This window comes from Corvus cornix, chromosome 3 (genome assembly GCF_000738735.6).
Source record: "Corvus cornix cornix isolate S_Up_H32 chromosome 3, ASM73873v5, whole genome shotgun sequence".
In the NCBI taxonomy this organism is placed as follows: domain Eukaryota; kingdom Metazoa; phylum Chordata; class Aves; order Passeriformes; family Corvidae; genus Corvus; species Corvus cornix.
The window spans coordinates 88,425,584-88,452,439 of NC_047056.1; the positions used below are offsets into that span (position 1 = coordinate 88,425,584).

Consider the following 26,856-nt stretch of genomic DNA (forward strand, 5'->3'; position numbering starts at 1 on the left):
TATAAGACTTTTTTTTTTTTTTTAATTTGCTCCTATTAACTCCAGTTCCCATTCTTTTAGGGAAAAAATATGCTTTTTCTAAAACAATAGTTTATTGTGGTGAAACAAGTAGACACGTCAAAGCTAGAAAAGCTTGCCATGGACTTCAATGAAGGGAATAAAGTTTAAAGGAAAAGCTTTCTGGGAGTGTAGGAACATACTTAGAACTCAGGCAGGCTTGTAAGAGAATATTCTGAAGCCCTTATTACACCATTGGTGTTTGGCTAGTTGGCTGGCATTAAGGCCATTTTCAGCACGCTAATGAAGTCACACATCCATTTGCATGAAAATGCCTTTAATAAGTTTTCCTTACAAAACATTAGGAATGCTACAATATTACTGGTTTTGCTTCTGAAAGCTTGCATTTAAGAGCCTGGCTTCAAACACAAATACAAAAGTAATCATAGTAATTTTCTTAATTCAGAATAAAAAGGGTAATTTTGCATTCAGCAATTTTCAGCTTTTCATTGCAAACAGAAATCTTTCCCTGTTGAAAGACAATAAAATAGTGTTTCTCTCCAGCCAGTTCACTAAGATTCTGAAACTAAGGCCAAGAAGAAAATGTTGCTAAATGGAAGAAGAAATATTTGTTCATTCCATTGAATCACTGCTATTGGATGGTCTTTGAGCAAACAACAAAAGTTGTTATAACAGAATTTTTTAAAATATGCATTAAGGGCTCATCTGGATCATAGTTCCACAGTGCTTCATGCTGATCTTCATAACCCACCCAGAAAAACAAAATTATACTAGTTTCACAGCTGAAGAGCCTTAGCATTGAAAAAAACCCTGTCTTGCATTAGCTGAAAAATTATTCAGATTCAAAGTTGTGTTTAGCCTCTAACTTGAATTCCTTTACTAATAAAAATTTTCGGAGGTGTTTTCTTAACTCAAGTTGGCAGCGGCAGCAGAGGGATCTCATCAGGTTGCTTTGCAGGTGGCATGTTGTAGTGAAGCTATTGCTGTCTTAAGTATGCTCTTTTGTGAGAACATCTGAGAGATTTCCCCAAGGCCTGAAAATCTGAGCAAGAGCAAGTATTTTTTCCCATACAGCTTGTAGGACATTCTAATTCTACTTTATCTTCTTCATCAGTACAGCAGGACTTATCAGAAAGTGAACAGTAATGAGCCTCGGAAGCATTTATTCAAAATGCAGATGACCAGCAGCCATCTGCATTTTTGATAGTTTTCATTCTTTTTGGTAGTTTTCATTCTTTGCTTTCTTACTGGTTTTAAAAAGTGATTTTCACTGGCAACTGCCCATCATGAGAAATTACACATATCACAATCATCAGAACAAGACACCCTCGTGCCTTTAGAAAATTTTTAACACTGAATGTATTGCTACTGACACTTTGAGACTAGACAGCAGAAATTTTGTGTTACATGTTATCAATTGTGTCTGCCTTGGCAGTTCTATTAGCTGATTTCTAGAAAAAATGACATGATAGATGGAAATGTACATATACAAAATTCCAGGTGAATGTCATGTTTTCTTATCATAATTTTCAACCTTAACTGATATTCATGTCTTCCTTAATATTCCAGAAATGGCCAATGGCCCTTTACAATTAGGGTGTGTTTGTAACCTCATCATCTCTGCACAACAGCTCTTTGAGATACATTGCTTTAATCTGCTTTGAATGGAAACACATTTGGAAACAGACTTAATATTATTTTATTCACTATTTACTTCAAAGCATCTTAGATTATACTTAGAAGCTTTGTAAAACAGCTTCATAATAAGTAAGACTTAATTTTCACTACTTTTGCTATACAGAAAGTAGCCTTTTCTTAACTTGACCTAATTCATTATTGGGTCACTGGACCATGAGTTTGTGGTCATGATCTCCCCTCGATGGAAACCAATCAGAGCTGATTCAGCACAGTCCCTGAGTTGACTTTGCTTGTGCCCTGTAAATTCTGCATTCTTTGAGTCCATTATCATTGATAAATTCTTCTCCTCCAATCTTGTTAGCCTCCCCCTAGGTCTGAGATAATACCCAGACCTTTATATTATCTCAAGTTCCCACTGTGGTGGCTTAATTACAGTCCAGGTTCCAGGTATCCAGAGAGGCATATTCAAGGGGGCTTTGGTGGTCACTGGTGGTCACAGATGCCATCTGCCCTGTAACTTAGGGTGACCTTTGTTTGACTGGTGATAGGCGTACGAGAAGTTGCACAGTTTGCCACAGTGGGAATTTTTGTCTTGATGCGTTACCCAGGATGTGCTAACCAGATCTTGCTTCTGCCAGGCCTGGAGTTAGCACTATCCTGTTGCTCCTTTTTGCACTTATCTCATGGCAGCATCCTTCTGGGGCCTTAATTGTGTTTGAGACAGGCAACTGTGCTCTTTAAGTCCTTACAAAATTGCAACTACACTATACCAGACACACCATTTAACCCAGCACAAGCATGTGTCTGGTGCAATGATATTGTTTACTTGTTCTCCTTCATATTTGAAAATTTGAAGTATTAAAAAAAACCAAGCCACCCTTATTCCACTTATGCCAAAGAATTAGGTCATGTGGTTTACTAGATACAGAGGTTTGCTATCTTTCCTGAATTTCATGGTAAGTAAGCCGTCCTTACAGTATTTTCCACTGCACTTTGGTTCTTGGCCCTGCTCAAGGTCCACTATAACATTTTGCTGATATTACCCAATCCTTTACCTCTAAAGGCTGACCCACGGCCATCTAAGATGACTGTGAAAAATTGTATGACAATTCTCACAATACCGAACGATAAATAAGTGTGTATGGAAATAGATTATAAAGAAAGTAAATCACACTGACAAGTAAAACACATTAAAAGAGTGGAAGATCTTAACTTTCCAAATGGAAGGATGGGGATCTCAACGAGCAGCTACCCTTCAGGAAAGGTTTTGGAACTTCAAAGGTTCTAATATTCTCTGAAACAATTTTTAAATAATCAATGAAATGCACCAGCTCTGTGCTCAGCAACAATTATGAAAGTAAAGAGCAAATCCTTAGAAAGTGAGGAGGGGGGAAAATAATGATGCATAAATACTAATTGATAAGGCTCCATTACTCCTCATCTTTTTTTTTTTTTTATCATTTTATTCTCAAAAAGAATAGTGATGAGGTTAAAGGAAAAGAAGACAGAAGGATGATTGAAGAAATTGAATTTTTCCAGATTACTTTGATGTTTTCTAGTGTGGAAAAAGGATGTTTGAAGAGTGATATATCTACAACATCACGAGAGACAAAAGAAAACAAACAGACATTAATTATTTGTCTTCTAATGGAAAAATTTGTGTACATCATGTGAAGAAAAGGAGACAGAAATTCAAAGAGAGCAGAGGTAGTGGCATAAGAAATATTTCATACATAAGCAATGGAATAGTGCCACACAATGTAGATGTTCAAAGTTGACATAGGTTTAGAAAGTGATCAGACATGTTCACGTAGAAAAATATCTGTTGAGGACTGTGAAATATATCTCACTCAAGACATCCTTTGCTGCAGGTCATGAGAAGATGAATATCACTTAATGTTGCATTAAAACTACCATTTATTGCAAGATGCAAGTTTTGTCCACTGTCAGAGACAGGATAATGGTAAACATGCACACTGTTCTGACCTGGTGTAACTGCTTTTACATTCCTATCTTCCTATATAATTGCACCAGGTACAGCATTTCTCTGTGGTTCTCCCTGCAAGTCCCTGTAATTTGCTGGATGGTCTGCTTAAAAATCTCGAGACAATATTAAATGCTTTTAGACACTTCTTGTCCTAAACACTAGACACACCTAGCACCCAGTGCAGATCACCAAGTCCAGAACATTGTCTGACCATCTTTTGCCAATAGTAGAAGCAATTTTCTAATTCTGAAAGCTCTGAAATACTCTTATAAATGGCATGTGAAGCAATATTACCTCCTTCTCAAAACTAGTATCTGTAAGTATTACAAAATGCCCCACAGAACCAGGTTCATGGTATGATTTGGTCCATTCTCTTGTCACTCACCTGTATTTCTTTGTGCAAGAGCATTTAGAACTATTCTGAGATCATTGATATTAAGCAAAGGTAAGAGTTGCTAAGTGGCTTGATAATAGTCCATGTTCCCTATCTTAGGTGAATCCCTTGATAACATTCTGCCTCTCTCCCCTGTGGTCCTTTTTGTTCCTGGATTTCAAGGACTACACCAGGAAAAACAAAAAAGTCTCCACATATTTCTGGTCCAGGGGGCTGCTCAGACCTCCTCAGTGTCACTTTTGAGGGCATATTCACCACCTGGTGTGAATGCTCCTGGGATTTGTACAGATTCCACGGAGTGGGTTTTCTGCCTTTGCCATCACAGAACCTGGGCAAGAAGTCTGCTGTGGACCAGCAGGAACAGATTTAAAGTATGAAAGCCTTTAGGGATATGCAGCATTTCTACTCTCTGTTTCTTGATTAAATGTGCTGCAGCCTGGTTGTCACACAAATCTTGACCTGCTAGTGAACTCACTCTGACAAATGTTTGTTGTTATCAAAACACAGAAGAATTGCAGGAAGTTAATGTCCCTTGCAAAGTCCAGATTTTCCAGTCTTTGGGCCAGATCATTTGTCCTTGAGTAGCTAGCCAACTGCAAACTTCTGCAGAGTGCCTGTATTGCAGTTCCTGACACAGCAGCTCCCAGACACATTTGGAATTTGTCACTTGCTCAGTGGGGTGGGATCACGCTGGCCAGCAGGTAAGTCCCAGCCCAGCTAGTCACTTACCTCGAGAAGGATGGGAGTAAATGGAAAGACAAGACCAAGAAAACTGGCATGTTGAAATAAAGACAGTTTAATAAATGAAGGGAAACAAAGGAAAAAAACAAATGATGCAAAAGCAATCATTTACCCCAGCAGACCAGTGCCCAGCCAGTCTCCAAGCAACAGCTACTCTGGAAAGATGAGCTCCCGGGTTTCACTGCTGAGCACAGTCCCTTAGAGTATGGGATCTCCCTTTGTCCAGTTCAGGTCAGCTGTCCTGACTAAATCCCTTCCCAACTTCTTTCCCACTCCCAGCCTACTCAGAGTGAGAAAACATAAAACCTTATGCTGTGTAAGCACTGCTTGCAGTATCTAAAACACCGACACCTTAACGCTGTTTCAGTCTCAAATTCACAATGCAGAACCACACCTTCTGCTTTGAAGAAAATTAACACTTTTCAGTACAGCTAGCTGGAATAAATGTTGAGAACCTAATTCTCTGATCTATTGCAACAGCAGTGAACTATGAAATATCCAGCAGTGAGAATTACACTTCAGTTATAGGTCAATGTATAAAATCATAAATAATGTCCAGATCCACCTGTCTTATTTAGATGTTACAAGGAGAATGTCCTTACTGTTCCTTCAGCAGAAATTGGCTTCTTTGGTGGGAGCAAGAAACTACAAATAAATGAAGTAGAAATTTTGACCTAAATCTAATGCAAGCAGGACCTAGCTAGTCTCCAGCAAATGCTAGTTCCCAAAAAAAACCTCATGTCTTTCAAGTCCTGCATGAAATTCAACTCAGAAGAACATTAAACTATGGTTTTTCTCTAATATCTGTCATAAGGCAGACCATCTCGGCAGTGTGAAATGTTCACAGTGTCATGGTGACAATAATTGGATAAAAATAATAAAAGTTATCTTTAAAGATATCAGCATTTTTAATTGCAAACACTTTTTGGGAGGGGGGGGGAATCTTTTATTTTGCTGATGAATGGGATGGATTTTAATAACTAGGCTTTCCATCTCTTTTCACCTCCTTTATCTTTGCCACTCATAATAGTGCAAAATTGGAAACATTACCAGGGTAGTAAAAGAAAAAAATGGCAAATGCTTCTGGTACCCTGTACTGTTTTAGGGAGAAGACATAGCCTGGTGTCACTGTGCTTGGCCACAGGTCAGTTCTTTGAAGCAAAAATATTCCATTTCAAGAATGCATGTCACATAAGCTAAAAGGGAGTATAGCTTTGTCTGCCCAGAGGAAGGGTTCTGAGTTTCTCCTGTGAGTTGATAAGCCAGGTCAAAAATGACTCAGATATATCACCAGTTCTTTTTCATATCTCATAAAGCAAAGCATGTGTGATACTACCTCATCAGCCACAACCCTTGCTGGGAGATCGCTGTTTTTCATTGATAGGTCAGAGCACAGCTGTGCATCCTGCGAGCCTCTATGAACATTGAGTTAATTTATTCTGGGACAGTGGGAAGGGATTTTTTTTCTTGTCATCAGATTGGCTGCAATAAATTGTGTTTGGGGGCTTTCTCACAGGGTCTCTGGCGTGCATTTGCAAAGCTCTGCTGTTGCACTGTGACAGGTGGTATGAATGTGCTGCGGTACGCTCTCGTCTTCAGAGGGCTGCATTTCCTGTTGGGCAGGAGTGCACGATGGCTACAGAGCAATGTATTCGTTGAAATTATGATGAATAAGGGATGAGGCTTTTTAACAGCTTGGGTAGTAAGAGGATGATGCCTTTTCTCCAGGATACTTAACCTTCATAAAATGGAACATAACACTATTTCAGGCACTGCCTGAAACTGTTTAAGAATGAGAGAGTGCACATTAGCAGGCGTCCCCTGGCAGGTGGTGACGTAGGAGGAAGGAGTGATTGATGTACCTTTTGTGATCCTGTGTGATTTATGCTGGTGATTCATAGATGAATTCTCAGTTCTAGTGCTCTTTGCATCTTACTGAATCACATCAGCTTAGCTATGTATACAAAAAGATATTTGATAAATAACAAATAGAGTGCTAAAGGAGCTTCATAAAGGCTTGTCTTACCTAAAATTTGAGATTTATGGAGTCCTGTGTAAAACAGATTAGCTTGCCTGTTTGGGGCATAACTGCACCACTCTGAAGATAAAGGTGACCCTTAGATAAAATGGACAAATATACCAGTATCTTTCTTGCAATTGTATATATTATATGCTTTTTAAAGCCATGCCAACTACTTTTTATGTATCCTTCACTTATAACTTCTATTCATACAGCTTCAAGTATTCTTTGTTTTCTAAATCACGCCATATCTATTTTTTCTGGTTTTAGCATTTATTACAGATGATTCCACTGTGCATCAGCTAGGCTTTAACAGTAACAGTGTAATTAATGCCACATGTAGGTGGTCTGCTGTATAGTACTGCTTTTAACAATAAGAAACTTAACCTTCCTTAAAACATCTGAAGCTGCATGGTTTTCATTCTGCACAAGTGATGCTGCCATAGCTACCACCTGTGGAGCTGAACAATTACAGCAGTGGAAAATCTTACCATAGAAACACACAAGCAATAAATCACTCCATTCCTCCAGTACTGCAATTTCCAGTCTAACATAAACCAAAGTGCTGGAACACAGGAAGCACATAAATGATACCTTGGCAAAAACACTTCTTTAGAAGACATAGAATTATATTACACAGAGAAAATACACTTAGGGGTAGCCACATGAGTTACAGGAATTTCTGCCAGAAATTATTTTGTGTACTGTAAAATCCTGGAGGACTCAAGCCAACAACTGCAACACAAACTGCTCTTACTCTGCTTTCTCCACAATTACAATGCAGATTCAATCTCAAAGAAAATACTCTATGTTCAGTTGCATTAGCAGAAACCTATGCCAGAGATCCCCTTTCCACAAACACCACTGTGAGATAATTTTTACTGCAGTTTGACAAATGAAAATATTATGAATATTAACATATTTTAAAATGGTTCAGTTAGTCATCTCTTTAACACCTTTAAAAAGAAATCATAGCATAAGTACAATAGGAAAGTGAGGTTTTAAAGCAATTTGTTCATCATATAATAGAAGATACTAGTTAACTCCAGTGTTGATCTTATGTTTGAAATAGTCCAGTAGAAAAAAATGGTTAATAAGTGTTTATAATCAACTATGGTTTATATCAGTTCTAGTTAAAGATCTATTAAAGACCTTATCTCACATATGATACAATGTCAAACTGACAATATTTATATTAGTGGTTATGATATTCCATGATTACACTGATCACATATAAAATGTTCAAGGTGAATGTTAACAAAGTTAGGATTTTACACATTAAATTTAAAACATTTTAAAAGAAAGCAAATAAAAAACTATGTATTTTTTTGATGACAATATTTCATTTACTGCTTTTCTACCCTTGAATGCCCATCAATTTAGTATAGAAGCTATACATGGCAGAGTATACCATTCAATGGTAGCTGTGCATCAGTAGGATTTCCCACCTTCTAGCACCCTTTTCTTCAATCTCCAACACACAAAAAATGTAATTATCAACTCTGCATGCAAATATAATATTTCTTATTTTGATTTTGGAGTCATTTGATTTCCATCACATCCTGATTTGTCACACAACAGTAGGTTTTTTAGTGTTAACTTTTCAGGATTACATGACCTTGAGTAAAGCAAGAACTTTTTTGTCTTTTTTTTTTTTTTAAGAGAAGAAGCACATGCATCAAAGAATTCAGCTGTTTTACCAGCTTCTGTAGTTCCTAAGTGGTTTCACAGAGATCGTTGTCTGCATTAAAGCATCTGCCACTGTGCTAAAGATTATGATTCTCATGAAACCAGTCATCTGGTTCAGACAAGCTGAACATTCACACCGTGGTCTGACCTTTCAACACGTTAAAGATTATTATGTTGGAAACTCAGTTACAGGTGGGAGTTTCAAGGGAAGCATATTCTTTGATGTGAAAGTTATTCAGATGTAGTAGGACCTTGACTCCAGGGAACTACCTTCCAGTTTTGAATCTCTTAAAAAGGCTGTAGAAAGCACATCAGAAAATTGAATCAGTTAACAAAGAAAATATTTTCACTTTTGAGTTGTGTAATTCATTTGGCTAGCACAGATGACATTTGTATTTTTAAATTTTACACTTGTAAAATAAAAATGCTACATAACGCGAGATTCTATCAAGTTCTCACCATCCTAGGGAACGTTATGGTGCAGGTCTGAATCAACTTTTGGACTGCAGGCCCTGTTATAGGTTAGCCTTTAAGTACCCAAGTGTCTTGGAAGATTTCTGGGAGCATTTTTCACCTTCTCTTTAAAAATTGGGAACTTTGAAGCCAGCTGTGGAAGAGTGAAAAAGTCTGTTGTTCTGATCCAGGAATAATCAGTATAATCAGAATAATTGGTATAATCTGCCCCTACCTTTGAAGAGGCGTATAGCAGAAATTAGGAGAACTAAGGTTTAGTTGGTACTCCAAGGTTACTTTTTGTCAATAAATCTCCAACATTCATGCATAAGCAGTCCAGAAGTAGAGAATGGAATTCCAGTTCACCTGCTTTTATCTGAGAATTTTAATTAAATTTCTGATTTTAATTACGGCTATTTGTGTTACAGTGTGTGAAAAGCTGTGACTTTTCAAGAGCACCTGTTTTCAGTAGTGCTGTCATAATTAGGTCAAGTGAACCTGAAAGCCTGGGAAAATTCCAAGCACCTACTCTAATTGTTAAATCCCTCTGTAACCACAAGCAGATTGTTTCTTTCACAGACTAACTAAGGTGTTAGTTGCCCTTACTAGCTCTAATGTGCATTTCACTTATAGGAGCATTGATATCAATGAAGAGGAAGGAGTGGAAGGAAGAAATTCCTTCATTAATATTGCAGCCAATATGGCTTTGTAACTTATATTCGTTAGAAATTGACTAAAGGAAGTAAGCAGAAAAGGTAAAATGTACTCTTTCCTCTGGCTGCATTAGAGCTCTGTCTTCTTTTTTTTTTTTCTTTTTTTTTCTTTTTTTTTTTCTTTTTTTTATTTAAATAAGGCACTCTCGCTTCCTTTATGTGGTAACTTCAAAACAAACGTGGCCACAAGGCATCACAGTTCATTCTGTGCTTGTTTCTATGGATACATAGCGGACATGCCTATAAAGCAAAATACAGAGATAATGGTTGAAGAAAAGGCACAACTAAGACAGTTTCCATGAAGATAAAATGAGTAGTAATATCAATACATGCTAGTAAACTGAAAAAAAGCACCATTTTCCTTGAAGAATTAACAGTCAGAATGAAACATCCCATCATGTGCTCACTGCAGGTGGTAGCAGTGCTAATTATATTAAAGTCAAATATATCTAATTCCACTTTCATGATTTCTTCATTCTGCTACATAGACACAGACACATTGAAACTTTATGGCAAAAATATGGATACACCTTTCAAATCACCATCCTTGCTGCTGAATCAGAAGTGTTTTTGTCAGAAGAGTACAACATGAATTAGAGGCTGAAGCACCACTTATTCCACCCAGCAGTGAACATCTCTACCTGTAAAATATTCAGACATTAGAAGGAGACAGTGTAATATCAGATTGTTACTACCAATTGCTCGAGTACTTTCATTTTACATGGACAGACATCATACTGATGCACACTGGAAAATAAAAAATGTTCAGAAAGTGCGAAGAAACTAATTTACTTTCAAAAGTTTATATTGTCATAGGCACTGCCTTGCTAAGCCTTAGTTATAGACACTTTATATCCAGAAAATAACATGAAATCTGTCATCTGCTTTATCCAGAAAACTACTTTAAAATCCTCTATGATTAAATGCAGATTGTTACATATGTTTTTCTAATCTTAATTTAGGCTATTTCAGTTATTGATTTGTAAGTTCAAGTGTCTTATTTAAAAGAACAGCTTATTTCCATTCCCCAAAATTTGCAAGGTTAGATAGCCAATAGAGCCAGACTGACAGAGTAACTTCCTGTTATTCTTCTACATAAATGTAAAGAAATGGGTGAGCATCATGATATCAAGAGAAACTGAGTTGTTTCTCTGAAGGGAATCTGGAAGCAAGTAACAGTACTCTCATGATGTAACTGTTTCTTCCATTTTATATTCTCCTATAATTTACTTTTTTCAAGGTAATAATTTAGCTTTTGCTGCAAATAAGTCAGATGACCTGACTCATCTGTCCTCTTGAGTACAAGCTAGACACTAATCTCACAGCATGGAAAGGTAGGTCTCTTTGAGAAAATGGTACACAAATGGCCTTTTGTACCAATTATAAACTGTGATTATATCAGCTGTGAATCAGAGTTCTTCTGTTGCACTTTGGATCAGCTTATCCAGGTGTGTCCTCGACTGTGCTAATTCTCAGCAATGGGACAACCACAACAGTTACAGCTCTTGCACATGTGAAAAATGCCAACAATCAGTTTTATAGTATTTGATTTTACAGTTTTTAGGGCATCTTACATCCTTCATAAGTCATAGCCATCATCCAGGAACATGTGAAATTCAGAGCTGAGGCAGCAATCAAAGTAAAAGGTCGACCTACAAGACAGAACAACTCAAGCTATTGATAAAGGGCATGTTGTAAAATATTTGAAAGCACACAGCGATTGCTAACTTTTCACTTCAGACAATATTTTCAGCAGTTCTAGTAGTCAGCATTTCTTTTGCCCCTCTCATGGTTCAATTAGTTGTGCAACCTTAAGCAATTACTATTTGTAAAAGCTTTGTGCACTCTCCTATACATTACCTTTCATTTTAGGAGGACGAAACTGTGACAGAGAGGCCAAGGTTTGGTCCTTCCAACACACTTACTTTTCTAGCTGCTTTTTGTTTTCAGTTTTTATGACCTACCTTTGATGTTATTTAAAGAAATAGATTAATCTGAATTAATTTTAGAAATTTGGTTAGAGCCATGGACAAATGGAATCTATGAAGTTTTCCTTAACCTCCTACACTTCAGTTAAAGTATAAACAAAAATCCTAGGCTGCAGGAATTTCTTGCTCCTGAGAGCTGGTGTTACTCCAGAGAAAGGATGAACAAGAAAACAGTGTTGAGGCTTTCTTTTCCTCTTTTATTCCTGAGAGTAGAAGAAACTACCTGAACTACATGGTGAATCTCAAAGAGATAAGAAAGAGACAGAAAAGGGATAGACACCCAGAAGCTTTAAGAGATGTTTTGTTTTGGAAGTAAAGGAAAATGCTTTTTTTTTTTTTTTTTGTGGGAAGTCTTTATACTACACTTAGCACAGCTAGCAGTGCCTGATGGAGGCCAATTTTTACTAGTTTTTTTTACAGAAACACAAAGGTCTGGGGTGCTTGGATTTTTTTCTCCTTCTCTGGATTTCAGCATCACACATTCCATGCTTACAGTGTAATTAGATGTTTCTCCAATGATGAAACACCACTGTTGGGCTGAGATAAGATTTAACTCTAGACTTTATGTACCAGTATTTGTGAGGTGATTCCTGAAAACCAGTTTCTTCAAATGTGACCTACCAATTCAGTCACATCATGTGAGTGATGATGTGTTAGTCTCACGGCTGTACAAAGCTATTTGGCAAAGTCCCAGAGTCTTATTTAAATGTCTAGGACTTATCTGTATTAGACTTAAAGCTCTGGACAGTCAAAGAGACTACAGAGATTGAAAAGGTACAGAGGTGTGAATTACCTTCTGAGGCAAAGAAATCACCTTGGTCATTGGTAAGGAAACTTACATTTTCTAGTTTGTGCCATCCAAGGAATTTTGGCTAATCTACCATCTTCTGTAAGCAATGAATTTGTAGAATATATGGCAAATACAATTGCTTGTGTCACTCATGCATCTCCTCAAGCTTCTTAATAGGTTTAGATACAGGTGTTAATAGAAATTAACTCAGCCTACAACACTGCTAGGATTTGATGTTTTGGAGGCTACAGTCTGGTATGCTGTATAGTCATTAATTTCATTTGAGGTTGAAAAAATGAGGTTGAAAAAATATTTTCTGTAGACAAATGACTTTTAGTTATAGCTTAAATACTCCTTCAAAAAATGTGTTAGAGTTCAGGCAGGGTTCTGCAGTGGTATTTTTACTGATTATATCAATGGTGCATTTTTAATACGTTAATTACTATGGTAAAAGTACATTTTTTAATATAAGTTAGTATATGTTATTAAAGAATAATATTTACAGTGATGCATATTCAGGGGAAACAAGGGGTTACACTTCACTGGCTACTGTGCCACAGATGTTAGTCCACAAAAGTTTACTGATTTGAGGCATGATTTGTGTGGAGGAATATTATCTTCTCCTTTCTTAACTTAAAGAATCAGAAAAAAAAAACCCAAAAGCTCCCAAGGCCCGTGGTTAGGCAACTAATAGAATTTAAATATTAGAAACTACGTACAAGATTTACAGCCAAAGTGGAGAGATACTACTTTCTCATTAATGCTAAAATACTGTTGTGAAAGTATGACTCATAGTCATTCCCTTCCATGGAAAACCATTATCCATGGGGACTTGCTCTGTCTCAGTTGTGGCTCTTGACCCACCTCGTGGCTCTGTTAGCTGTTCAGAGGAAAAGCAGAGCACATGCCTGTGCACCCAGTTTTGTGTTTTCATTAAGAAATAAACAAGCAACATACAAAGGTTTTTTGGCAATCACCGAGAAAAATAGGTTGAAGATTTCATGTGGAAAGATGGACCCTCAAAGAAAGGTTCTATTCAGGTTTTCCTCCATGAAGTTCATTCCTTCAGAATTTCTCTCTTGTGGTATTTGTAGGATAGTTAGAAAAGGGAGTATCCAAAGTGAATGGTAAAGGTTTTGTCAGTCCAAAGCAGCTGTTGTTTACCTCGTCACTTACGATGTTGTCAGCTTTTTATAGAGCCTTCAGTAGTTGCTGTTTTCATTCATAGCTTAGAATACATTTAATAGATTTATAAACACAGATTCTTATCTGTAAATATTACACTGGGTTATGTGCATATGGTAAAATTATCTCCACCTTGTTCAGCTAGAAACAGAGTTGAAACTAAAAGGACATGAGGTGGTTCCTAGGATTGAAAAGAAGGCTTTACGTTTGAATTAACAAGAGGTACCAGAAATTAACTGTATGAACAGGGAAAATCACCATGGGAAGGTGATGATGCCCTGCAAGTTCAAAGCTTTGCTTACCCTTTTATGTGAACTCTTAAGAGATTCATGTCTTCCAGCCATGTGTATAGACTAGGCTTAAAAGGAAGTACTGATGATCAAACCCTTGTGATTCAGAATGTTTTTAAAACAGAAAAGGTAACAGGTCCTAAATAGATATGAAAGAGGGACTGAGCCACTGATTATTAGAGTTGCAAATTTGTAGTAGTGATGACACAATGAAGAATTGGTTATAGAAGCTTCTTTCTGTAAGCTGAATTCTGAATGGAATAGTTTGCATCTATGGAAGTTCAAAATCATAAATACATAAATAAAAAACCTCTATTAGAAACAGAAAAAAAAATATTAGTAAGAAACCGATAAAGAGAGAAAGAACCACCTAGATTTGCACTATTTTTTTTTTCTCTTTCCAAGGTAGGCAGGTCTGGATTTAGAATATAGCTATTATAGTTCAAAGTTATTATGTTGTGTATTTAAAGTAAATGCTGCTATTTCACAGACTATTAAAGATTTTGTTCTGCAATTATTTTGTTATCTGTCTCCTCATGATTACTGTAGCAAACTGAAGTTGCTCTGTAATGAGGGTGAAGTCTTGGAAAATACTGAGTCATGTAGTTCTGCAACCTATAAGTTAATCTAAAATTGCAGTAATGAATGTTTTTGTGCTTAAAGATTGTTTTAAATTTCTAATGGAATTAGTAATAGTATACAATGCAAGTTTAATGAAAGCAGTGCAACAAGCAATACGGTGCAGACCAATGTTCAGTGTCACTGCTTTGGATATGGTACTCAAGAGTCCTGCTGCAAAGAGCAGAGATATTGAAACAAAGCCCTAGGGACTGCTGGAAGCAATTGGAATTTTTCTGTCATAAGGAATTATGATAGATTTTTGAAGGACAAAGAGAATTTGGGCTGCATGTGATTTCACTAAGATGTGGAGATCTGCATTCAACCTTATGCTGCTGAAAACATTTATATGCTTCCCTGGACATGTTTCATATCGTGCTATTTTTTTATGATCAAAACCATAGCCTTTCAACTTTTAAAAAATCATTTTTATAAATACATTTTAGCATATGTCAACATCTATCTACTATTTTTCACATACAACACAAGGAAGGACAAAATGCAGATTTAACTGAAAAGACCGAGACTGGGGAAAGGGGTAATGTCAGAGCTAATTACAGCCCTTGCAATGGATCCAGCCTGACAGATCATTATTTCTCCTCCTAGATGGGGCCAGGGAACGGATTGCTGCCCAGATAGATTGTTTTCACCAACCACTGCTTGCTGTACTTTTTCTGCGGGATCCTTAAGCATCTGTCATTAAGTGTCATGCATCTAGAAGTGCTTGATACCATAACTGTGTATCCTCTTGTGACAGGAATGGTCATAATTGACATATTACAGGGCAGAACTTTTTATGCATCACACATTTTAATGGATATGTACCCCTCATGGGATGGGGAATCACCTGCCTATTGACCAAGTGAGTGGAAAACAGAGTCTAAAGAGTGCTTATAAAAAACTCCAGAATAGGCTTCATGATCCTGAAAAGTTAGTACTGTGTTAGTCATTTCAATTAGTACATTGCAAAATAAATTAAAAACATCCTGAATTCCTGAAAATAATGGCATTTTTGATGGTCTGAAATAGATAATCTGCCAATAAGCAAGTTTTTCCTCCTTCATTGTTTCCATAAATCAAATTCTGTCCTTCTTAAATCACAGCTAACTCAAACAAGTCCAGTAAACTTCCCACAGTTTAGGGATTGTTTAAAGAGTATATTCTTGCTCAAGAAAATTCATGCATAATGATTGGATAGAGCAGATGCTCATTGCTGCCTGACTGGGATGGATACAGCATTATTTGGGTTCTATAAATTAATTTTCTGCTAGAGTTGGATCAGTTTGTACACAACGGTCTTTTTCTCCTGTGTTCATAGCAGGGAAGCAAGGTGTTGGAACCACTTTGTCACTCATGTTCTCCTTCTGAAGTGGGACTGGAATCCCACTTCCCACTCCAATATTTTAATCTCAATCAAATAATTCAGAAGCATCATTTAAAAGTGAGGGCCTATTTAGTCCATGATAGAACCAGTATAACTCTAAGTCTGCCCCAAATAAAATTTTAAGCCAAATAGTTTCTCCATGAGTGCACGCAACCAATCTGGAAACATTTTCCCTATGAGTTTTCTAAACCAACTTAATTCACAAGTGATTTGGTCTTGGTTTAAAGAGAGCCTTCATATAAAGAAAAGCAGTTTGGAAAATTTTGGTGGGTTGAGCCTGGCTGGGCACCAGGGGCCCAACAGAGCTGCTCTTATCCTCCTCAGCTGGACAAGGGAGAGAAGATATAACAAAAGGCTCATGGTTCAGGCTGTCATGGGCAAAACAGGCTTGGCTTTTGGGAAAAATAATTTATTACCAATCTAATCAGAGTAGGGCAAAGAACCAAAAGATTTGGATAAAACCAAATCTTAAATCATCTTCCCTTCATCCCTTCCTTCCTTCTGGTCTTAACTTCACTCCCAAATTCTCTACCTCCACACTCACAATGGCACAGGGGAATGGGGAGAGTGGGTTGTGGTCATTTCATCACAAGTCTCTATTGCTCCTTCCTCCACAATGGGAGGGCTCCTCACTCGTCTCCTGCTCCAGTGTGGGATTCCTCCCACAGGAAACAGTCCTACATTAACTTCAGTGTGGGAAGGCCCATGGGCTGCAGTACTTCAGGAACTGCTCTGCTGTGTGTCCCAAGGCACATGGACACAAGTCCTGACAACAAACCAGCTTCAGCATGGCTCCTCTCTTCATGGGGCCATGGGTCCTGCCAGGATGCTGCTCCAGCATGGGCTGTTGCCAGGGCATTTTTTTCTCCTTCTTAACTACATTATCCCAGAGGCACTCCAATTACTGCTGAGGGACCCGGCCTTGGCCAGTGGCAGGTCCATCTTGCAGCCAGCTGGCATTGGCTCTATCAGACATGGGGGAAGCTTCTGGCAGCTTCCCACAGAAGCCACCCCTGTAAGACCCCACCACTACCAAAACCTGGTCACACAAACCCAATACAGTGAAAGGAAAAGAAAATTGAAGTGAACTGACAGAACTTGCAGAATAATGATTCCATACGGGGGAAAAAGGATTCGAAACAGTAAAGATAACAAAAGCATTCAGAGCTAGACAAGATACCGTAATTGAGGAAACCTGAGTGAAAAGTACTAAAGCAGCACGAAAGCTGAATTGATTTTTGGGAGCTGTATAATACAAGGAAAGATTGGCAGATATATTATATACTAAAAAACACCTGCTGTGCACAAGGAAGAAACACCTCCTTTATATATTGTCTTTTGCTATTTTTAAGATTATTGATGAGATAAGGTTATCCTTCTGGCCGCCATGAGTTTCTGTGGATGTCTATTACACAAAGCTTTCAAAGGAAGGCTGTAATTGCATTTACATTATGCTGGTGTTTTCTGGAAAGCAATTTAATGACTCTTTGCATGAAGTATAATTCAACTTAAAGCTTAAACTGAAAAAGTATGATGGTCCTTTTATTTTCCAGCAATTCAAAACAAAAGAGTACTAGGAAAAAATAATAGTAACAACTTGAAAATAAACTGAATTACATCTGCTACTTACTGACTGAAGGAGCTGTTCCCTCCAACTTCCACAGCTTCATTGCAGATAATATAATGAAGGCACTAAAAGAACCTATGTCATTAAATATTGAACCCATTGTGACACACAGTACGACCATGGAATCATAGAATCATAGAATACTTTGTGCTGGAAGGGACCTTAAACATCATGATTAAAGGGTGTTGAGTGTGCTTCTTTTCAGGGAAGCCCTCTTGCATAAAACTACACAAAGGGCATGTATAGTGCTGTCATTGTACTCCCACTTTAGAAATGGAAAAAGCACAGGAATATAGAAAATTATACTCTGCTTTGGGCAAACAATACACTGTGTCACTGGAGTACAGATGATGTCTGTGACACATTGTAAAGAGGGATTATAATCTTTTAAAAACAGAAATGGTTTAAAAGTCAAAAAAAGGGTTTTACCAGCTGGTTAAATACAGCTGTGACCGTATTACTAATGTATTACAATCCAGTCTCCTCTGTATTGTGCAATATTAAAATAAATAATTCACCACAACCCGTGTTGGCATCCCAAAGCTGTCAATATTATACAAAACTTTGATTTCATTAGATCAAGTCACTGATGTATCAGTGATTCAAGGAGAGAAATTGTGTTACTGAATTACCAATACCATGTCATATCATGCAAATATTTCTTGGTGATTTTCTTTCCAATCTAGTATCTAGACAAATGATCAAAGGAATATTTTAACATGGGAAATGGTAATAGAAAATATGTCCCTTACCATTTCAGATGATTATAAGAATGTCAGAGAATAGTTCATTTTCCCTACACTTTTTTTTCCTGTATCATAAGCCTGGAGACATGAGGTGATGGTGCTCTAGAAATACTGTTCTTGTCTCTTCCATTCCTTTTCTACACTATTTCTGTCTTTTCTCCCATTTTCTCTCACTATGTCTTTCTTCCTTCATACGATTCTGAATAGTTACAGTTTTGGGTTTTTTTTCTCTATTTATTCCTGGACTTTGTCAGTGTTCTCGTGTAAAATCTGGAGGTTTTTTTGATATGTAACATATACCATGGCTGCATGATTTTCTTTTGATGGCTAATAAATCTGCATCCATATTAGTAAGTAATGTAGTTCAATAGGCATAGATTTGCAGGTCAAATCAAATAGTGCTGAGGACCCAATATCCCCATTATTCACGTTGCAAGAAGCTTTGACTCACACTAGACCTGGTCTGGGTCTGAATGCCGAATCCATACATCTGAAGCACCTGAAGTGTGAGACAATCTTCTGGTGTAGGTTCATCAGAAAGAAATTCAGTTCATGTACTCTAGAGACACAATGTGGAACAAGGCATTCCAACTGGGGACAGCCAAGAGGTTTTCTTCAAAAGCATTCTCTGGATCTGAACTCAAACACTAATATAGTCATATAACACATTTCAGCAAAACACTCCAAATTTGTTTCTTGCTTTGCAGCTTCAAAATTCTGGTACTTTCCTTGTTTTTCACTTTCTTCTGCTCTTGTGTGTAATTATCCAGTAACTTTTGCTTGGAGTCATTCACAGGTGTACAGCACAGGCAAAAGATATTACTGTTCTGATTTTCCACCCCCTTTCATTTGCTTCTTGCATTTATAAAGAGTAGCAGGTTATCATGAAATTTTGAAATCTACCTGGGAGAAGTTCCTGGTCATTCTAGCATTATGTGTTCCTTCCATCTGAGATTAATTCAGTAGAATATGGGAGACCCTGTCTTTTTCTTAACCTAGTACAGTGACAGTGTGCTTTGAAAGAAATTTGTGACTTTATATACTAGTCCTTGTGAAATGTCTGTGATAATTTGTTTTCTCTGTGGTTTGCTGTTATATTTTCAAGCTTCATATTATTTTGTAGAACTTTTTAAAAACCGTTTTCTCTGCCTCATCAGGAATCACGCTTCTTTGTTATTAGAATGTTACCGCACCAATAGTGAAATGTCATAACATTGCTCATTTTGTTAACCATAAACTCCTCACAATTTGTTGTGAAACCTGTTATTTTTAATCTTCTCCACAACAGCAAAAGCAAGACTATAAAAAGAAACAGCCAATGTTGGCATATACAGGTCATTGAAAGAATGTATGAAAATTATTTCTTTAAAGGTGAAGACTAAAGTCTGTGTCTTATGGCACTCAGCAGCAGTGATCTATCTTTTCTTCTATAAACAAACTGAAATACATTTGATAATTAAAAATCATCACCAATGATTGTAGGTTTCCAGGAAGAATTCAGTTTATTAATGCTTTTTTTTAATTAGCTGAACTGTGTAATGTTGATATTAAAACCACTGAAAGCATGATTCTCAATGCTGCACAAATGAAAGCAATGCAGTGTTTCATTTACATTCCTCTCCTGCTGTCTGCAGCAGATCTATAAATAGAATAGGCTACACACAGAAATTTATTATTGCAGATGATAGCAATTTTCATTTGCCAAGGTGTCTGGAGGCATTATCCATGAGACTCATTCTGGTAGACTCTCAAGCTGAGATCCTCACTCCCCAGCTCAGCGGGTGGTCAGTTTAGGAACACACTAATCAACTGCACAAGGACTGTCACAAGACTTACTAATTTCCCTCTGCTAAAAATACAGAAGTTCTTTCAGCTCCAGATTGTCTTCTTTAACCTGATTGCGTAGATATTATAAGCAGATAATGGATTTTTAGAAATCACATGTATTTGACATTTTCTCAGTGCGCATCCTAGTGTTTATACCATTATTGGAAAACCAAAATGACTGTGATTTGATACAATATACACCATGTCTTCTGCATTCATACCCACAGGCACATGTGACCTTATAAAGTATAAAGCAGACATGTTTCTGTTCAATACTGAGGATGTACATGAATACTGAGCAATCACATGAACTGACCTATCTAGCTGTCATCTAATTTCGGCCATAATATAGGGAGAAAATCAAATAAGACCTTTTGTGAAATTATATTTATAGTAAGGAATAGATGGAAACGTCTTGGACTCTTGTTTTCCTATCTGTTTTTGGTTTTCCTACCTTATCTGTCATTGTGCTATCTTTGAATACTATTAAAAAAAAAAGGTACAACCAGAATATGCACATTTCTAAATGTTGGTTTTTTCACCCCTCAAGACTGATTATAACTTATTTTTACCCTTGCCTATTCTAATATTCTTTCTGTGACTGAGAACATAAGTTATATGATAGCAGAGATATTACCTGTTTATTCTGTTTCAATTTCAATATAATCACTACTTCAAGTGTTCATATTTCAGGATTTTTTACATCCTACTGTATACATTCAAGCTATATGTAGTACCTGAATACACAAATGATGTTTCAATTTGCAAAATAAACTAGTAGCCTTCATTTTTCGTTCTCACATACTTTCATTTTTTCAGACATAATAGAAGATCTGTTTTCCTGTAGCAGTTATTTTGACTATGCTATGAAAGCAGCAGCACAAACAACTAGTGAGACATTAGAAAAGTCACATACCTCACCATAAAAAGAAAGATAAATTAAAATATCAAATTAAACCCAAAAGAAACTGTCAACTCAAGTCACCAATAAGGCAATCAGGCATGTCTAATGCCAGAAGCACCAGTAAAAATAAAGAGATCTATCACAACCATAAGTCAGATGCGACAGATTTTCTGTAAGTGTAAAACCTATTCTGTTTGTTTTGAGTGCATTTTGGTACTTATATTTTTTTTGTTGTTGTTTTAATTTAAATTTGCAAGTGATGAAGAAAATTGGTATTGTGAATGCCCTAAACTCTACACTGGAAAACTCTGCCAGTTTGCAACTTGTGATGAAAATCCATGTGGAAACGGTGCTACATGTTTTCCAAAGTCCAGGCAAGATGTTGTTTGCTTGTGTCCATATGGAAGGTCTGGCATCCTCTGCAGTGATGGTAAGAACCATTTCCTTCATGCATTGGTCGTAATTGCTATCATTTGTAGAAGCTGTGGTAAGAAACATGTCAAATGTTTTGAAGGTAAAACACTGAAAGTCACCACCTCCCCCCCTAAAACCAGCCCAAAATCCAATCACAGACAAAGAATGGCTGAGCTGATCACTGTTCCCATATGTTGTTTCATAAAAGTTCCAGCCAGGGAAAGGGAGACAGAGGGATCAAAGAAGCTGAGACCTTACTCAGAGAAGCTGGGAAACACCAGCAGGTAGCATCTGATGTTTTAGTAAATCACCTGGAGAAAAGCTAAGAGATTCAAGTGAGAGCTCCTTTGAAGAAATTGATTTCTCCTGTAGTTTGATTTTTCCTCTGCTTAGGGAAGCATTACTGTTGGGGTCTCCTCCCCTGCCATGTAGCCCTGGGAGATGGGCCCTGGGGGGGAGACACGGGGTTTCCCTGCCCCTGGTCAGCCTCATTTCCCATTGGTTGGTTTGTGTTCCCCGGGGTGGCCAAGGACCCTCGGGGTTCCGTGACTGCGGAGTTCCTGAGCAGAGCCCCGGCCATGCGGCTGGAGAAATAAACATCTCTGAAACATCTACCACGAATCTGTCCATATATACATCGCTTTCCACGGGACTCCTGGTTTGATATATGCGTGTTGCAGTAATCCTCGCTGTAACACATTACTTTGTACATTTTGCATAAAAATGCAGTGTATAAAGAATACTTTCTGGATTATAAAAATACCACCATGTACCGTAATTTGATTAATTTTTCAGGTCAAAAATAAGGACAAATTAACATTTACTAAATGCTTTGCAATGAAACAGGAGATGGGATGAAAAGAAAATAAAGCAAAGTAAATAGGTCACTTTGACTAAGATTATCAAAGGAAGGACTTTTACTCCTTAAGCATTGATTATAATGATAGTTCTAGGTCAGAAATTCCTGTGTGTGAACATCCAAGGTATTCTTTTCCCCTAACAATGAATGTAGCAAGAAATAATGATGGAAAAACCTACACATAGAAAATAGTCACTGGTTCTGAGCTTATTCAGTGGTGCACATGAAGTGCCTTTACAAATAAATATTAAACAATGATCAGGTTGGTTTTGTCATATCATATAAATATTTAAGTCTTATGTAAACTTTTTATTTCCAAAATTTTCAGTAGATGAACATTTATGTTTTATCTTTTTTCATGTAACCATGATACTTGATAGCAAATAGAACAGGTGAGTATGTGAAATATGTATGATACTTTCTTGGCAACCTTTCCTAGCTTGCAGTGGCAATATACTGGGACTTCATTTGCTGTATTTCTAGTCATCCAGGCTGCATTTCTTTGTTCCTTCTCAATTCCACTGCATCCTCTTTAAAATGAGGCTTGAGAGCTGATTCAAGGTGATATACTCAAGGTGTGTTAATGCCACTGCTTTATACAGTGGTCTTTGACATTTTTCTGTTTTACTCTCTGCCCTTTACTTAACTAGTTCTTCCATTCTGTTGTCTGAGTACACTGATGTATTCATGAAAGTGCTTATTAAAACATCTAACACCTCTTCCTTTGAATGCTGATGGTGAGGTCAGAGCCCACCATTCTGTATTTAAGGCTAGGACTGTTCCTGTAATCTAACCCAATTTTCATCTGTCAACACTGAGTATCATCTAATGCTTTTTCCCAGTACTTGTTCAATGAGGCTCTTCTGCAACACTTTGTATTTAACTGTCTCTAAATTAAGAGACTACATAAAAATTGAGGGCCTAAACTGAGAGAAACTACAGAAATTCAGTAGTTTGATTAAACTACAAAACTGGAGTCTTTGAAAGCGCAGAAAGAATTAATTTTAATTAGTGGAAAGGGAAAACTGTCTGGATCATCACCATAAGCAAGCAAAACGGGAAAGAACACACAGCTTTGTAGGACAGAGTATAAATCTAAGGCAATAAGCCCGCAACATAAGAAACTATTATTGCAATATGAAAAATTATTTTATTGAACTGTGTCTTAAGAGTTTAGAAAGAATAGAAATAAACTGAGCACAGACAGAAGTCTTAAAATGAGCTGCAAAAGGCCCCTTCATCACATTTTCTAAAACAAAGAGGGGAGAAAGAGAGCCACAATGCAGTGGAGGCTGGATGTACCCTTATGGATATCCCTAGCAGCATCAAAGCCATACTTCTGGGGAGATATTTGAAGATAATGATAGATTGCCTAATTAAAATGGTAGAACAATTTAAATTATTTTAGAAGCAGAAGGCAAAGTTAATTGTTTACTATGACAAAATGTGTGTCCCAGATAATAAATTTAATAGAAAGAAGTGGTCCATAAAAACTAAGGCATAGAAGGACACATTTTAAATGAGTCATCTTTTGTTTAAGGTATGAAATAATATTGTCTCTACTATTCAGATTATAACCTAATGCTTGCTACTTTGTGTCTGAAACACTGAAGAAAAGCTGTTTATCAAAATGTTTATCAAATAATAGTTGGTCTTCATCATCACAAAACAAGCAAGATGTCACAGTGATTATTTAATAAAATGAATATAACTAATGTGCCAAATAGAATTGGAATTTCATGCCATCTTGGCTGCTCCTACCAGTAGAGATTATTTACAAAAGACAAAAGATAAATAAAGATATGGACAGAGCCATAAAGAAGCTCACGGATACAGATCTTGCACGTATCAGAGCTCCAATTGCCATCTGTTAAGGCTTGGAAGTCAATACAAAGAACAACAGCAATCTTTAGAAGTATTTAAGGAAAAGTTATAATAAAACTATTGCCACTATTACATGAAAAAAAAATAAAAGTAGAAAAAAAAAAAGAAGAAAAACCAAATTGCTTGACATGACAAGTTAAAAATACATCATTTTATGGGAAATGCATAACATTCAAAAAGTGAAGGAAACTATAGGACTATTTAAAATATGACAAATGAGGCAAAAATGGAAGGACAGATAGTATCTTCTGTTAGACAAACCTATACAAATACAGAAAAATAGACAAGGTCTGGGAGTAACAAGGACTTTTCTTACGTTTCTGCATCAGATGGAACATACTGCAGTCTAAGCAGGCTGGTAACAATGGCTCTGAGTTTATCTGAGTTATGCTGTGCTAAGGAATGAGCGCTTCGGTGGCTCGATGCCGCGTTTATTCCACAGGATCCCTCATGGAGACGCTCAGGCAGCGCTCTGCCAGCACCTACACGTGCCCACGATCTCACCTTCGCAGGCGGTCGCGAACAGCCCCTCACACACAGTCTGTGCACGAACCGGAGACAGGGAGGCGAGAGGGGTTCTCTGCATGCGATTCCGAGGTGTTTAATGGTGCAAACACAATTGAAGGGAAACAGAGACAAAAAACCAAGAACCCAGCCCATGCCAGTTTTATCCCGAAGGGTCCCAGGGGTGGGCAGAGCATCAGAAGCCAATGGTCTGAGGGCCAGGGGGCAGAGGCAAGGGTGAGTGACATAACAGGGACCAATGGGAGAAGGGAGGGGAGGGGGGAGAGAGTCGGTAGCCAGTGGAATCTCGGTGAAGGGAGAACTTTCTAGCACAGTAGTTTACGGAGACACCACTTCGAAGTAACATAGGGGGTGTAAAGTGGACTTAGCCGCTGCAACACACTATGCTTGTTTCAGACATCAATAAAAGCTTCCTAAAAGCATGTCCATTTTTCCAAAAATACACAGCAAGATGCATTATCTCTCACTACACATTTTTCTTGCTGTTATCACTAGATGACCACATTACTTTGACTGCAAGTTGACCATTATACATTGAAATGTCTCTCAAGAACCTCTGCAGCTACAGCGTAATGGGCCAAGGGGAGAGGGTTGACAATATAAAACAGAAGAGGACAGGCTATGTTGGTCAGGTGGAGGACAGGGCCAGACAAGCATTCTGACCAGCCAACAATTTACATGGGACTGGCCCTTTTTGTCTCTGTATCTCTCTATTTTCCACACTTGTTCCTCCACAAAATCACCTAATTTCCTCCTTTAGACATCCATAAATCCTGTGCTACTCCAAAATGCTCTTCACTATATCTCATAATCTGTCCCACACCCCATGGCAGTTACACCCCTCTGTCCAAAAGGTGATCCGGTGTTGACTCATCATGGGGTGTGTCACACCTTGGTACTAGGGCTGAAGGCAGCCTGAGAGCCCTGGGAGGGGTCTGGACAAGGTGTTCCTTCCTCTGAATCCTTAATTTGGGTTCCTGTCTGCTGTCGTGCTCTGTGCTCCTCTGGGATTATGGAGATGGACCTGTGACGGACTGGTGGCTCCTGGGGTAGGGCTGGGACTTGACTGCTGATTTGTGGAGGTAAATGCCTCCGAGACTTCCAGCTTGTCTGGGGGGGTGGGGTGGAGGGGAGGAGAACACCATCAATATGCAACACTTTGGAAAAGAGACTTTGTCTACATGGGCAGATTGACTAATTCCCCCAAGTGACTTTGTTTCTTTAAGCTGCAGATAAAGGGATCTATATCATTTAAACTGAGTCCAGTTATTGAGCTCTGGCTTTTCAGTAGATTTGTGTGAAAGCAGCCAGCATTCAAGCCCTTAGTCTGATAAATTTCCTTTCATATTTAAATTAGTAAAAAGTTGCTTGCATTTTCTTTTTTGCTGACTATAAATCTCCTCCAGTGTTTAGTATCACGGAGTTGATTACAGTTGTTAAATTGCTACCATCTCTGTAATCAGCCTTTATTTATTTTTTTTTTTCTATTTTTGTTACCACTTCTATCTAAACACAGAATGGAGGCATTTCCTGGTTTGTACAGGAAATTGATACAGTCAAATATAAGATCAGTATGTTTGAAATATTGCAAGAAATAATATAATGAATGAATATAATCTTGAATATAATGCAAGAAATTTTGATATATAAGATGCAGAAATTTTAAATAGTAAATATCAGTATATCATTGTACTGTGAAGCTGTAATGGCCTCGTAAATGCAAGTGAAGCAGGAATGTTCCATTCACCAAGACCAGAAATGAACACCTGGACTTCTAAACTGTCTATGTTGTTGGTAATTATATGTCTCACAAGAAACGGAGCTCTTCTGGGAAGCTGTTGGTCATAACATGAGGCCTTTTGCTATGCCAAGAGTCAAGAGCAAGCAGTTTGTAAGTACAAATACAAATTTGAAGGGAGAAGGATTTCAAAGGCATGTGCATTGCTAAGATGAGTAATTGTGTCATTTACAGTGTTTCGACCAAACTTCAGTGGTTTAGTTTCACATATGTTCACATATGTGACAACATGAAGCAGAGTCCTAACTGTGACACCGTATTTAGCAAACACACCCTGAAAAGGGTCATTCGCAGCACACATTCACAGCAATCTGTAAGGTTCTTCCTTGAAACATTTCTGAGCAACACTTATGGTAATGTTTCA

The 26,856-nt window shown here is 37.6% G+C and overlaps 1 protein-coding gene across 1 annotated transcript in view; it reads left to right on the forward strand.

Annotated features, from left to right (window-relative positions):
- EYS (eyes shut homolog) overlaps window positions 1–26,856 on the forward strand; it is an 852,840-nt gene that overhangs the window by 776,259 nt on the left and 49,725 nt on the right. Inside the window, exon 42 of the mRNA XM_019287512.3 lies at window positions 21,270–21,442. Coding sequence (XP_019143057.3) covers window positions 21,270–21,442 — 173 coding nt within the window. The remainder of the gene's footprint in view (window positions 1–21,269; window positions 21,443–26,856) is intronic.